Source organism: Staurois parvus, unplaced genomic scaffold, assembly GCF_062004578.1.
Source record: "Staurois parvus isolate SC_StPar_1 unplaced genomic scaffold, SC_StPar_1.0 ptg000380l, whole genome shotgun sequence".
Classification (NCBI taxonomy): Eukaryota; Metazoa; Chordata; class Amphibia; order Anura; family Ranidae; genus Staurois; species Staurois parvus.
In genome coordinates, this window is record NW_028318176.1 from 2260861 (window position 1) to 2274154 (window position 13294).

The 13294-nt window shown below is 46.7% G+C and overlaps 1 protein-coding gene and 1 long non-coding RNA gene across 2 annotated transcripts; one reads left to right on the forward strand and one right to left on the reverse strand.

The window, feature by feature from the left end:
* Window positions 1-585: 585 nt before the first annotated feature.
* Window positions 586-13083, forward strand: LOC149456005 (uncharacterized). The gene is made up of 7 exons (XM_089685561.1): window positions 586-661; window positions 7588-7744; window positions 7871-8038; window positions 8125-8248; window positions 8365-8564; window positions 8686-8824; window positions 9969-13083. The coding sequence occupies exons 3-7, from the start codon at window positions 7943-7945 to the stop codon at window positions 12050-12052; spliced, it is 2643 nt and encodes an 880-aa protein (XP_089541687.1). The 5' UTR covers window positions 586-661; window positions 7588-7744; window positions 7871-7942; the 3' UTR covers window positions 12053-13083.
* Window positions 870-6771, reverse strand: LOC149456006 (uncharacterized). Its single transcript, XR_016313976.1, has 2 exons — window positions 6546-6771; window positions 870-1042 (listed from the first exon to the last, which is right to left on the reverse strand). It is a non-coding gene; the product is annotated as an uncharacterized LOC149456006 (long non-coding RNA).
* Window positions 13084-13294: the final 211 nt, after the last annotated feature.

Here is a 13294-nt window from a genome sequence, read left to right on the forward strand (position 1 = left end):
AGAGAAGGACCCCCTTATATCAGTGGTCAGTGTAGTGGTCCCTTACATTGGTGACCGATGGGAGAAGGACCCCCTTATATCAGTGGTCAGTGTAGTGGTCCCTGACATTGGTGACCGATGGGATAAGGACCCCCTTATATCAGTGGTCAGTGGGAGAAGGACATTCTTACATGGTCATCAATGGCAAGACCGCCCCCCTTACAGATCATTGATGTCAGTTGTTACTGAGAGACAGAAATTGTTCATTGCTGGAGGAACCCCTAGAACCCTTTGGAGGAACCCCTAAAACCCCATTTGGAGGAATCCCTAGAACCCTTTGGAGGAACCCCTAGAACCCTTTGGAGGACCCCTGGCTGAGAAAGGCTGGACTAGGCAGTCATATATTTCTGTCTCCCTTGGTGGGAGTGGAGGTGACTCTTCTATGAGGACATATAGTCCATACACACCCAGCACAAGGCCGGGGTCACATTACCAGACGGTTCTCGGGCTGCAGTTCCTCTGAGCTCCACAAGATGGGGATCTCACTTCTACCCAGACAGGAAGTCTCTATGGAAGACAGGAAGTGATGTCAGGGACAGACAGGAAGTGATGTCAGGGGCAGACAGGAAGTCCCATGAGGCGGAGTAGAGAGGAGACATTGCTGGAAGTGGCAGCAGAGGAGGTAATAAGATCTTATTTTATATTTACACCCAGTAACACCCCGTCATGTCTGTCCTCTTCCTCCACCGTCACAGCTGTCCTTTTCCTCCACCGTCATGAATTAGATAAGGACTAAAATGTCTGGTGATTATCTGCTCCTGTCCAAATTAATCATTCGAGCTAGCTTTGGAATGTGCGCACACTGGAAGAGACTCACGCTGACACACAAGTTCAGTCTATGAACATTTCTAGTTTATTATAATGAGAAAGTGAGCTTATATATGCAAAATGATGCAAGAGTCATGTGAGCGCTGCATAAGCATTATATTAGTCCTTGATTGGTCATTTCCACACGAAAACAATCTTCGTCAGAATATAGGCGTGATCTTCTTCTAAGCCTTATCTATAGAAAGAAAAATATGTCTTTATCTTCAAATCCACATGATGGGAGGGGGTCGGTGCATGTGAGCAGACACCTTCCGAGCAAGGATTTCTTAAAGTACCACAAAGCCCAGCAGGCAGAAAATATACACACAACATATATATATATTCATACAAAATATTTAGAAATATAAAAAAGTATTAAAGTATAAAAGTAGATATGTAAAAATGTATTGAAATATATATATATATTCAATAGGTAACCAAATAGGCATTTTACCAAATCCATCACAGTCCCCCCTTAAAATGACTATCTTACTCTGTCCCTATAAAACCTAGCTCATCTGTCCTTATGTACTTTGGAACTCTTTTATCCTGTACGTTAGACAGGTGATGACTATTTCATCACCCCCCTTGCCACAGACTTTGTACATAAGGAAGTCAGATGCTATCCCTACAAAACTTTGAGATTACTGTTGGCGGGGAGGGACCGTAATGGGGTATAAGGTTTTTCTTCATCTATCATGTGGAGTTCCTCTTGCTCCTGGTTCAGGAAGGTACTTGTACTGTTGTCTACAGCTTTGCTCATCAATTTCCTCACACATGGTATAACACAGCATACAACCAGGGCCAGGAGAATCAGAATTATTAATACAGTTATCCCTATTTGGGCAAGTATCTTTTGCCATCCACTCATCCAACTGAAGTATTGATCGCACGGGTCTGTGATCCCTGAATTCTTCTTTAACTCAACTGACAGGTCTTCTAATTTATTTATAGCCAGAGTAACCTTACCATTTGGGCCAGTATTGTCAGGAATATATGTACAACGTGTTCCGGTTCCTTCTATCATTTTACAGACACCTCCTTTTTCCGCAAAAATTATGTCCAGAGCCATCCTATTCTGGAATGTCATGTAGGATGTAGGGGCTAACTAGTCAACGATTCTTTGGAGGGCATCCCTGGTGTAATTCACAAACCTCTGTTGGTTGTAGTATATGTAATTTATCCAATCTACATTTTTATTAACAGTTATGGGAATCAGGGATTTGAAGCCTACCTTTACTTGGTCTCTGGCTTTAAATTCATTAGGCACCCCCCTTGGGACTCCAATGGCATCTATATACATGTGGGTCATAACTACCAGAAGGAGCTTTTCGCTTCCTCCTACGGCCAGGCATTGGGTCATTGGTATTTTCTGCTAGGATGTGGAGAGGCATAATGGCCTTTGCAAGAGCATACTCACCAGTTTAAGTCCCTTCCAATCTGGTTCTAATCTTTTGGTCCCCAGTAATCATCCATGACACATATATACCTGGTCACTACCATCAGAACATGCTCATTGTGTCAAGATCATATGGATCACAGTCATAGCACCACATGGGATCTATACTACAGAAATCAAAGGTGAAAATAGCTACATGAGTGTTGGATGATTTGTACCAAAATATAGTGGTGTTGCCTATTTCGGTGATAGCCACCTGTTAAGCCTCTGTCAGACTCATTAGAAAAAGGATATACAATATAGTTGGCATGGTGTAGATGACGCCTTGTCCTCAGGGGTTGGGACTTTCTTGCAGTGGGAGGTGTGTATCCAAGTGTTCTTCCTGGCCACTTTGACAGAAGTGGCTGTGGTCAGCAGAACTTGGAATGGACTATCATATCTTGGCTCAAGGGAATGTTTCCTCAAAAATTTCTTTACTAATACCCAATCTCCGGGTATTAGGCTGTGAGTTCCTGTATCTGACTCAGGATCTGGAATGGAAGAAAACACTTGGGCATGGATACGGGTTAATTCATGTGATAATGCAGTCACATAATTAGTTACCACATCAGATTGTAATTGCAACTGTTGTGGAAAATAACAACCAAGTCTGGGGGCTGAGCCAAACAAAATCTCATAAGGGCATAGGGAGTGTTCTCCCCTTGGTGTGTATCTGACACTAAATAGGGCAATAGGCAGACTGTCTGGCCAACTCATGCCAGTCTCTTGGGTCATTTTTATCATTCTGGCTTTCAGAGTGCCATTCATTCTTTCTACTTTTCCACTACTTTGGGGGTGATAGGGGGTATGGAACGAAAGAGTGACTCCTAATGCCGCCCATATTTCTTTGGTTACTGAAGCTGTGAAAGCGGGGCCCTGGTCACTCTCTATCACCTCTGGAAGCCCATATCTGCATACAACCTCAGTCAGGAGTTTCTTCGCAGTTGTTTTAGCAGTCATGTTAGTTACAGCAAAGGCCTCTGGCCAACTCGAAAACATGTCCACCACCACTAGGGCGTACTCGAACCACCCACTCTTTGGCATCTGGATATGGTCAATTTGTATCCTTTGAAAGGGGTATAGGGGTTTGGCCAAGTGTTTCTGTGGTGTCTTCTCTGTGCGTCCCGGATTGCATTTTGCACAGATGGCACATGTTCTGCAAAAATTGTTCGTCAGTGTGGTGATTCCAGGCGCTATATAGTACTTGTTGATGAGAGAGTTTATGAGGTTCTTTGACAGATGGGCTGCTCCGTGTGCCCACTGGACTACAGCTGGGAACATGTTCCTGGGTAAACAAAGCCTCTTGTTGCATTCAAACAGACCGTTTTTGAGAACAGCTCCTCTCCGTCTCCAGCTTTCTTTTTCTTCTGGACTTGCTGCTCCTTGTAGTTCCTTGAGGTAGCTTCTATCCACAGGTAAGGTCTGTAGGGTGAATATTGGTTCCCACTCTCCGGTCACCTCTCCTTCCATTTCTGGTGGTTCCATGGCCGCTCATTTTGCCACCAAATCTGCCAGATTATTGCCTTTGGCTTCTGAGGAGTTTAATTTCCCATGAGCTTTTTTCAGAATAGCCACTTGAGAGGGTAGAAGGAGTGCTTCCATCAATCTTCCAATGGCTGCTCCATGTCTTATGGACGTACCTGCCGCAGTCATAAATCCTCTTGCCTTCCATATGGGTCCGAAGTCATGGGCCACCCCAAAGGCGTATCTAGAGTCTGTGTAGATATTGGCCCTTTTTCCTTCCTCCATCCGGCATGCTGTTGTGAGTGCTTGAAGTTCAGCTCCCTGTGCAGATATTGCTGGTGATAGGGCTCTTGCCTGTAGGACTGTATCTGCAGTAGTGACCACAAATCCTATATGATATTTGCCTCCATCATCTGCATATCTGGAACCATCAACAAAGAAGGTGAAGTCTGGGTCCTGTAGAGGTATTTCACTCACTGTGGGGAGGTGGAAGGTTTCCATTTTCATCACTTCAAGACAATTATGAAGCTCAGTGGCTCCATTATTCTCTCCACTTTCTTCATTACCTTCATTACCCCTCTCAGCAATTGGGAGGAGAGTGGGCGGGTTCAGGGTTTTGCAACGTAGGAGAGTGACGTTATCAGGAAGTTGTAGGGAACACTGTAGTCTAAGATGCCTCGCTGTGGACAAATGTTTAGGTTGGACTTGGTTTAAAATGGCAGCAATGTCATGCGGCGCCAGGAGGACAAGTTCATGTCCCAGAACGATATCAGAGGTCTTATCCAGCAGAGCTTGAGCAGCGAAAAACTGCACGCAGACACGAGGGTGCTCCTCTAGCCACTGGGTCTAAACGGCATGAGTAGTAGCCTACAGGTCGTAGGCGGTTGCCATGGGACTGGACCAATACTCCTGTGGCATGGCCTTGGCGTTCAGACACAAACAGTTTGAAAGGTTTCCCGTAGTCTGTTAGACCTAGGGCTGGGGCTGAAGAAAGTAAGCGTTTTAGAGCCAAGAAGTTGGAGACGGTCTCTGAAGACAGATGGAAGGGCTCAGACTTGAGAACATCTTAGAGTGATTGCATAAACCAAGAAGCATCAGGAATCCATGACCTGCAGTAGGGTATGAGGCCAAGAAAGGCAGGTAGTGGCTTGATCGGCCAGTCTTTCTTTGGCCCAGTCATGCAGTTGGGTACAAAGTTCCACTCCAGAGAAAAGGCTTTGTCATTGACAATCCAGGTGTCGTTAAGGCTTCGTGCCATTATTGGCCAGTATGAGTCTCCTGCCTCTATCTCACACAGGCTGACTAGGTCTCTCCAGGCTGCCGAGTATGTCTTTTGGATCTGAGCCATCCTGTGATAAAAGGGCATGGGCTGCTTTTCGGGGTCTGGCAATGTGGTCACCAGGAAAGAAGCCTGGGACAGAGTAAAGATGACATACAGCACCGGTGCATCTGTCTGAGGAGTCCTTCCTGTCGCCTGTGGCCTAAGAGGGGCATCTGGAGAAGCGTATGCGGATAGCGTAGGAAGTTTCGAACCTGTGGCCTTCTCATCCAAAGAAGATATGTCTGACCAGGTTGACTCTAAATACAAATGTTTGCTTCCTTTTGGTCTATTGGGGACAAAATTATCTCTTGCAGAGCCAGCGGTCGTGTCAGGGTCAAAGACTGGCATGGTGGGGACATGCGGCACATCCGGCGGTACGTAGAATGTACCATCGGCTTGTAAGACCGGACACACTGGGTAGAGGCGGCTCATCCGAGGCATATATCTGACTTGGTGTACCAAAATGGCCACCTCCAGGAAGTGTACAGGGCTGGACAGGAAGTGACAATGCAGGTACAGCAAGATGGCTGCCATCAGGAAGTGCACTGGGTTGGGCAGGAAATGACAATGCAGGTGCAGCAAGATGGCTGCCATCAGGAAGTGCACTGGGCTGAGACGGAACTGGAAGGGCAGGGAAAGGGTGGTGGGTGTTCCTTTTCAATATTTAACACACAGTTTTTTTTTCCTGTTGCAATACCTGTTCTGTCCACTGCTCTTTGTGGATGACCTTAGCTACATTATACCAAGCGTCTTGCTGTCTTCAGCAAATTATTGTCAACTAAGACACCTTTCTTTTTTTTTTCTTTTTTTTCCCCATTCTTCCAGCTGTAAACGACCCCCCTTATCTGTAATTTCACATACTTTCCCCTAACTTAACTAATCTCTTCACATACTGCTCCCCCTCCCTCCAACCAGCTCACATTCCTGTCTCCAGTCTTATCAGCTGCTAAACCATCTCCTCCCCCCCCCCCCCTTCTCTCTGCTCTCCTATCTGCTGAATTGACTTTCCTTAACCCTTAACAAACCCCAACCTTCTGTTATGAATGGCAAACATTAACTCACAGACACACAGTTAGGACATGACATAGCAGTCTATCTCGGTGGGCTATGAGTACAGATCACTGAGTAACCCTTCGTAACCCCACACATGGCTACGGTTCCCCGCTGTCACACTACCATGACGCATACACAACACCTTCTCTTGTTTGGTACCACACAAGGTTACCACACCAAGAGAAATTATGTGCCAAAACCCTCAGTAGTTCCACTCCTCAGTCCACCTCAAGACTGACAAATAGAAACAAGCACAGTAATAAAACAGAACGCAGGCAGCAGATAATCAATGCAGGTAAGTTTAAATAAACTCCGGGCAAGCAATGTTACCTGCCTTTAGTGACCTTTAGCAGCCGTACTAGGCACAGGAATGGATCAACAAGGACAGGATAAGCACTAGTAAGATAGCAAAATATATCTTACCGTGCTCCAGAGTTGATCCGACTCTGTCCTGTCCACTTTGATGCATTGCTCTCCTTCCGGGTCGGGTCGGCTGTCCGTAGGTTCATGACCCGGAGTCCCGGCTTCAGCACCAGCTGAATTAGATAAGGACTAAAATGTCCGGTGATTATCTGCTACTGTCCAAATTAATCATTCTAGCTAGCTTTGGAATGTGCGCACACTGGAAGAGACTCACGCTGACACACAAGTTCAGTCTATGAACACTTCTAGTTTATTATAATGAGAAAGTGAGCTTATATATGCAAAATGATGCAAGAGTCATGTGAGCGCTGCATAAGCATTATATTAGTCTTTGATTGGTCATTTCCACACGAAAACAATCTTCGTCAGAGTACAGGCGTGATCTTCTTCTAACTCTTATCTATAGAAAGAAAAATATGTCTTTGTATCGTTGGCACGATGGGAGGGGGTCGGTGCATGTGAGCAGACACCTCCCGAGCAAGGATTTCTTAAAGTACCACAAAGCCCAGCAGGCAGAAAATATACACACAACATATATATATATATATATATATATTTATACAAAACATTTAGAAATATAAAATAGTATTAAAGTATAAAATTAGATATGTATAAAATGTATAGAAATATGTATATATTCAATAGGAAACCAAATAGGCATTTTACCATATCCATCACAGTCACGTCTGTCCTCTTCCTCCACCGTCATGTCTGTCCTCCACCGTCACGTCCGTCCTCTTCCTCCATCGTCAACTCCGTCCTGTTCCCTCACCGTCACGTCCGTCCTCTTCCCCCACTGTCACGTCTGTCCTCTTCCTCCACCGTCACGTCTGTCCTCTTCCTCCACCGTCACATCCGTTCTCTTCCTCCACCGTCACGTCCGTCCTCTTCCTCCACCGTCACATCCGTCCTCTTCCTCCATAGTCACGTCCGTCCTCTTCCTCCACCCTCACGTCCGTCCTCTTCCTCCATAGTCAATGTGATGACTTTTATCTCCAGCAGATGATGATATACATCTTCATTATCATCCTTCCTTGTCTAGGTAGAAACCTGTATAGATCAAATGAGGATGGAGGAGGACCAGAGTCACATGACTGAGAAGATACTAAACCTCACCCAGGAGATCATCTACCTGCTGACTGGAGAGGTGAGGAGGACTCTGGGAGGTCACATGACATCACACAGACCTTACCGGAGAGGTGAGGGGGATTCTGGGAGGTCACATGACATCACTCTGGTCTAGTCTGGCCAATAGACCATGTTCTTGTAGACATGTAGATGATGTCAGATGATTGATATCGGTTTCTCTTTCTCCTGATCTGTAGGATTATGTTGTAGTGAAGAAGTCTAGTGGGGAGCCAATCTCAGGAGGATGGAGCAGGACCCAGAGCCCCACCATGGTGCCTCCCCCTCGTTCTCCGATACCTGAGAGGAACAAAGAGCAGAAGATCCTGGAACTGACCACCATGATGGTCCATCTGCTGACAGGAGAGGTGAGCGGTGCCGGGAATTCTGGAACATTCTCCAGTAACAGACAAGGGATGTGTCTGGATGGTGACTGTATCATTGTGTGTGTCAGGTTCCTATAAGGTGTCAGGGTGTCACTGTATATTTCTCCATGGAGGAGTGGGAGTATTTGGAAGGACACAAGGACCTCTACAAGGACGTCATGATGGACAATCAGCCGCCCCTCACATCACCGGGTAAGAGGAGACTTTATTGGAAAGGAGAGAGCAGTACGCAGGCTCCACCTAGATCCCCCATCATCTGATAAACACATAGAAACAATGGATTCAGTCAGTGTGTGTGTTTCCTACAGATGGATCCAGTCATGGGAACCCACCAGAGAGATGTCCCCATCCTCTGTATTCCCGGGATTCCACACAGGAAGGTCACACCATCCCTCACCATCATCAGGTAGGTGGATCCAGTCATGGGAACCCACGAGAGAGATGTCCCCGTCCTCTGTATTCCCGGGATTCTACACAGGAAGGTCACACCATCCCTCACTATTACAAGGTTGGTGGGACGGAGAATCTAGAACCAAGGACTCATGGAGACGATGTGCGGATTTTCTATGTGATGTCACAATAGTAAATCTTCTATCTTACAGATGATATTCTCTCTCCTTCTCTTGTAGAGTGGAGATCCAATCGATATAGAATTTGAGGTGAAATCAGAAGAAGAGGCGTATGTGAGGGATGATCAGCAGTCTATGGAGGAGGATGGAATAACGGGGACATTTATAGAGGAGGACACTCCTACAGAGATCAGCACAGGTGGGTCATGAACACTAAATCCATTCCTCCACCCATACTGCTCACTGATTGGTGCAGAGTAGGGCGGGGGCGAGGTGATTTTGTCCTGTAGTAAGGTTGGTTTCCTACAGTGTTTCCTGGTGGGGATCACTCTTGGCCTCCTACAGCTGTAGAGCGTCTCCTGAAGTCCAGTCACCCCTTAATCCCTACAACCCCGCGCTGTGGATGCCACTTATCCGCATTCCGGGCCCTTCCTGCCTTGCACCGCACTTTTCCTTGCCTTTCCTTTCCTGGATTCTTTTCTCTGCTTCCTTGTACCAGTCCAGCTGTAGCCTGCACTCCTGGAGCCCACCGCCATCCAGCGTACAGACTGTACAGAGGGTCCACCATCTCCATCCATTCATGATTGGAGCTCAGACTGTTACATGGGGATAATAATGTGATCACATCCTCCAACCAGAAAATGATAATGAGGGAGGAGCCAATAACCCAATGATGTTGGTCTTCAGGATGGGGGAGTAGCCAATACCCCAATGATGGTGGTCTTCAGGGTCAGGATGAGGGAGGAGCCTATACCCCAAAAATTGTGGTCTTCAGGATGGGGGATGAGCCAATACCCCAATGATGGTGGTCTTCAGGGTCAGGATGGGGGAGGAGCCAATACCCCAATGATGGTGGTCTTCAGGATGGGGGATGAGCCAATACCCTAATGATGGTGGTCTTCAGGATGGCGGAATAGCCAATACCCCAATGATGGTGGTCTTCAGGATGGGGGAGGAGCCAATACCCCAATGATGGTGGTCTTCAGGATGGGGGAGGAGCTAATACCCCAATGATGGTGGTCTTCAGGATGGGGGAGGAGCCAATACCCCAACAATGGTGGTGTTCAGGGTCAGGATGAGGGAGGAGCCTTTACCCCAATGATGGTGGTCTTCAGGGTCAGGATGGGGGAGGAGCCAATACCCCAATGATGAGGGTCTTTAGGATGGGGGAGGAGCCAATACCCCAATGATGGTGGTCTTCAGGATGCGGGAGGAGCCAATGCCCCAATGATGGTGGTCTTCAGGATCAGTCCAGTCTTCCTCTTGGTTGTCTCTCCCCATCCTCCCTCTATGACCTCTGGTGGGGCTCCTGTCTAGTAATCCTCTTTGTCTTTGTATTTTAGTCCATGGCCGGGAGATGAGAAAAACCTCCGAGGATTGTCTCACTTTGTCTCCAGACTGGAAAGTAGAAGATGAGGGCATCACACAGTATAGTCCAGGAGAAAACCCGGCTCCCTCCAATGTCCATCCAGCACCACCCAGTGTAGATGGACCAATGGATTCCTCGTATCCTGAGGAACCTCAGACTGTGCGGGACCAGGCTGGCCTTCCAACAGAGAAGAGGTTCTCCTGTACTGAATGCGGGAAGGGTTTCAGATTTAAATCCCATCTTATTGTACATAAAAGATCTCATACACAGGAGAAGCTGTATTCCTGCCCTGAGGAATCTCAGACTGTGAGGGGCAGTAAAGTCTTTCCATCAATTGTCCATTCCGTGCCCAACAGTGTGGATGGACCGTCATGTTCCTCTTATCCTGAAGAACCTCAAACTGTGAGGGACAGCATTGTCCTTTCAACAGATGTCCATCCAGTGCCCAACAGTATGGATGGACCATCGTCTTCCTCTTATCCTGAGGAACCTCAAACTGTGAAGGACGGTGTTGTCCTTCCAACTGATATCCATCCAGCATCACCCAGCGTAGATGTACCATTGTCTTCCTCTTATCCTGAGGAACCTCAGACTGTGCGGGACCGGGCCAGCCTTCCAACAGAGAAGAGGTTCTCCTGCAGTGAGTGCGGGAAGGGTTTCCGTTATAAATCCGGTCTTAATGTGCATAAAAGAACTCACATGAGTAAGAAGCCACATTCCTGTCCTGAGTGCGGGAAATGTTTCAGATTTAAATCCCATCTTAATGTACATAAAAGATCTCATACACAGGAGAAGCTGTATTCCTGCCCTGAGGAATTTCAGACTGTGAGGGGCAGTGAAGTCCTTCCATCAATTGTCCATCCAGTGCCCAACAGTGTGGATGGACCATCATGTTCCTCTTATCCTGAAGAACCTCAAATTGTGAGGGACAGCATTGTCCTTTCAACAGATGTCCATCCAGTGCCCAACAGTATGGATGGACTATCGTCTTCCTCTTATCCTGAGGAACCTCAAACTGTGAAGGACGGTGTTGTCCTTCCAACTGATGTCCATCCAGCACCACCCAGTGTAGATGGACTATCGTCTTCCTCTTATCTTGAGGAATCTCCAACAGAGAAGAGGTTCTCCTGTCCTGAGTGCGGGAAATGTTTCCGTTTTATATCCCAACTTGGTGTGCATAAAAGAACTCACACAGGAGAGAAGCCGTATTCCTGCTTTGAGTGCGGAAAATGTTTTTCAATGAAGTCCCATCTTTCTACGCATCAGACATTGCACACGGGGAAGAAGCCGTATTCCTGCTTTGAGTGTGGGAAATGTTTTTCACAGAAGTCCAGTCTGTCCACGCATCAGACATGGCACACTGGGAAGAAGCCGTATTCCTGTCCTCAGTGCGGGAAATGTTTTTTAACGAAGTACCATCTTTCCCGACATCAGAGATCTCACACGGAGGAGCATTCCTGCTCAGAGTGCAGGAAATGTTTTCCAGGGAAATCAGAACTTCTCAAACACCTACAAATCCATACGGGGGAGAAGCCGTATTCCTGTCCTGAGTGTGGGAAATGTTTTTCAGTGAAGTACAGTCTCTACAAACATCAGAGATCTCACACGGGAGAGAAGCCATATTTCTGTCCTGAGTGCGGGAAATGTTTTTCAGATAAGTCCAATCTTTACAGCCATCAGAGATCTCACACGGGGGAGAAGCCGTATTCCTGTGCTGAGTGCGGGAAATGTTTCAGTTGGAAAAGCAATCTTAATATGCATAAAGGATCTCACATGGTGGAGAATTCATATTCTTGCCCTGAATGCGGGAAATGTTTTTCACAGAAGTACAGTCTTTTCAGACATCAGAGATGTCACACGGGGGAGAAGCCGTATTCCTGTCCTGAGTGTGGGAAATGTTTTTCACTGAAGTCCCATCTTTCCAGACATCAGAGATTGCACACGGGGGAGAAGTCATGTTCCTGTCCTGAGTGCGGGAAATGTTTTTCACTGAAGTCCCATCTTTCCAGACATCAGAGATTGCACACTAGGGAGAAGTCACATTCCTGTCCTGAGTGAGGGAATTGTTCCTCAATAAAGTCCTGTCTTCCTGTACATCAGGGGTCCCACACAACCCTGGACTGGAGGTGAATTAGTGCCTTGAGTGCGGGAAATGTGTTCTAGATGAATGTTGCTGGACATCCCAGCTCTCATTTCCTGGAAGCCGAAGCCCTGGAGAATAAAATGGTGGTGACTGTGAAGGAGTTCCTCGTATACAAATCCCCTCCATATCCGGGATTATCCCCCCTCCATATTCGGGATTACCCCCTCTCCATGTCCTGAATTATCCCCCCCTCCATATCCGGGATTACATCTCCTTATCCGGGATTATCCCTCCTTATCCGGGATTCCCCCCCCCCCATTGCCAGGATTATTCCCCCCTCCATATCCGGGATTACCCCATTTGTATCCAGGATTATTCCCCCTCCATATCCGGGATTATTCCCCCCTCCATATCTGGGATTACCCCCCCTCTTTATCCGGGATTATTCCCCCATATCTGAGTGCCAATAAGATTTGTCTATAATCAGACTTGGCCACCTTCCTGAAGTTTAAAAGAGGAACGCAGACGTTTCGGCTTCATGATACCAGGGGGCTCCGATGTGTCTGGGGAGCCCTGACAAATATACAGAGATCAAAGGAATAAATTTCATCTCTCATAAAAGCTAAACTATTAGTTGCAGAGAGATGAAAATACTTCCTTCTGATGGGGCACTCTGTAGGCTACATCGGCATGTAAAACGGTATTTGTTACCTATGTAGAATGCCAGAAAAATGCAGGAAATGGTTATGTGGCGCCGGATGGCGACAGATGAACAGTGATTCGTCTGCAGCCGGTTCTGTGTGACTGACGGATTGCTGACTTTCCCTGACTTGCTCCATTCGCAGAATAGATCTCGGTAAAAGTTTTATTCTGTTTTATTCTCTTTTATTGTATAGTGAATAGTCATTTGTGTGTCTTCTTGTATTTTTTGTATTACTGTAACTTTTTATATTTTGTATATATTTTATGCTCCGCCCACTTTCGGGAAATTAAATCTTAAAATTAATTAGTGACTTCTGTGTATTTAAGCACGTGCTCATATCTCCGGAGAGATTAGATTGGATTGTATTTTAGTGCCTTTAAACACTCGGTCAAGCTCATTGTGTATCTGTATGCAATTGCACTGCGTGTGGGCAGATTGCGTGCAGATTGTAAAGGTAACAGATCGGCCAGACGGAGATCGGTGTATGTGTGTGGTGTCCCAGCAGGCCAGTAAA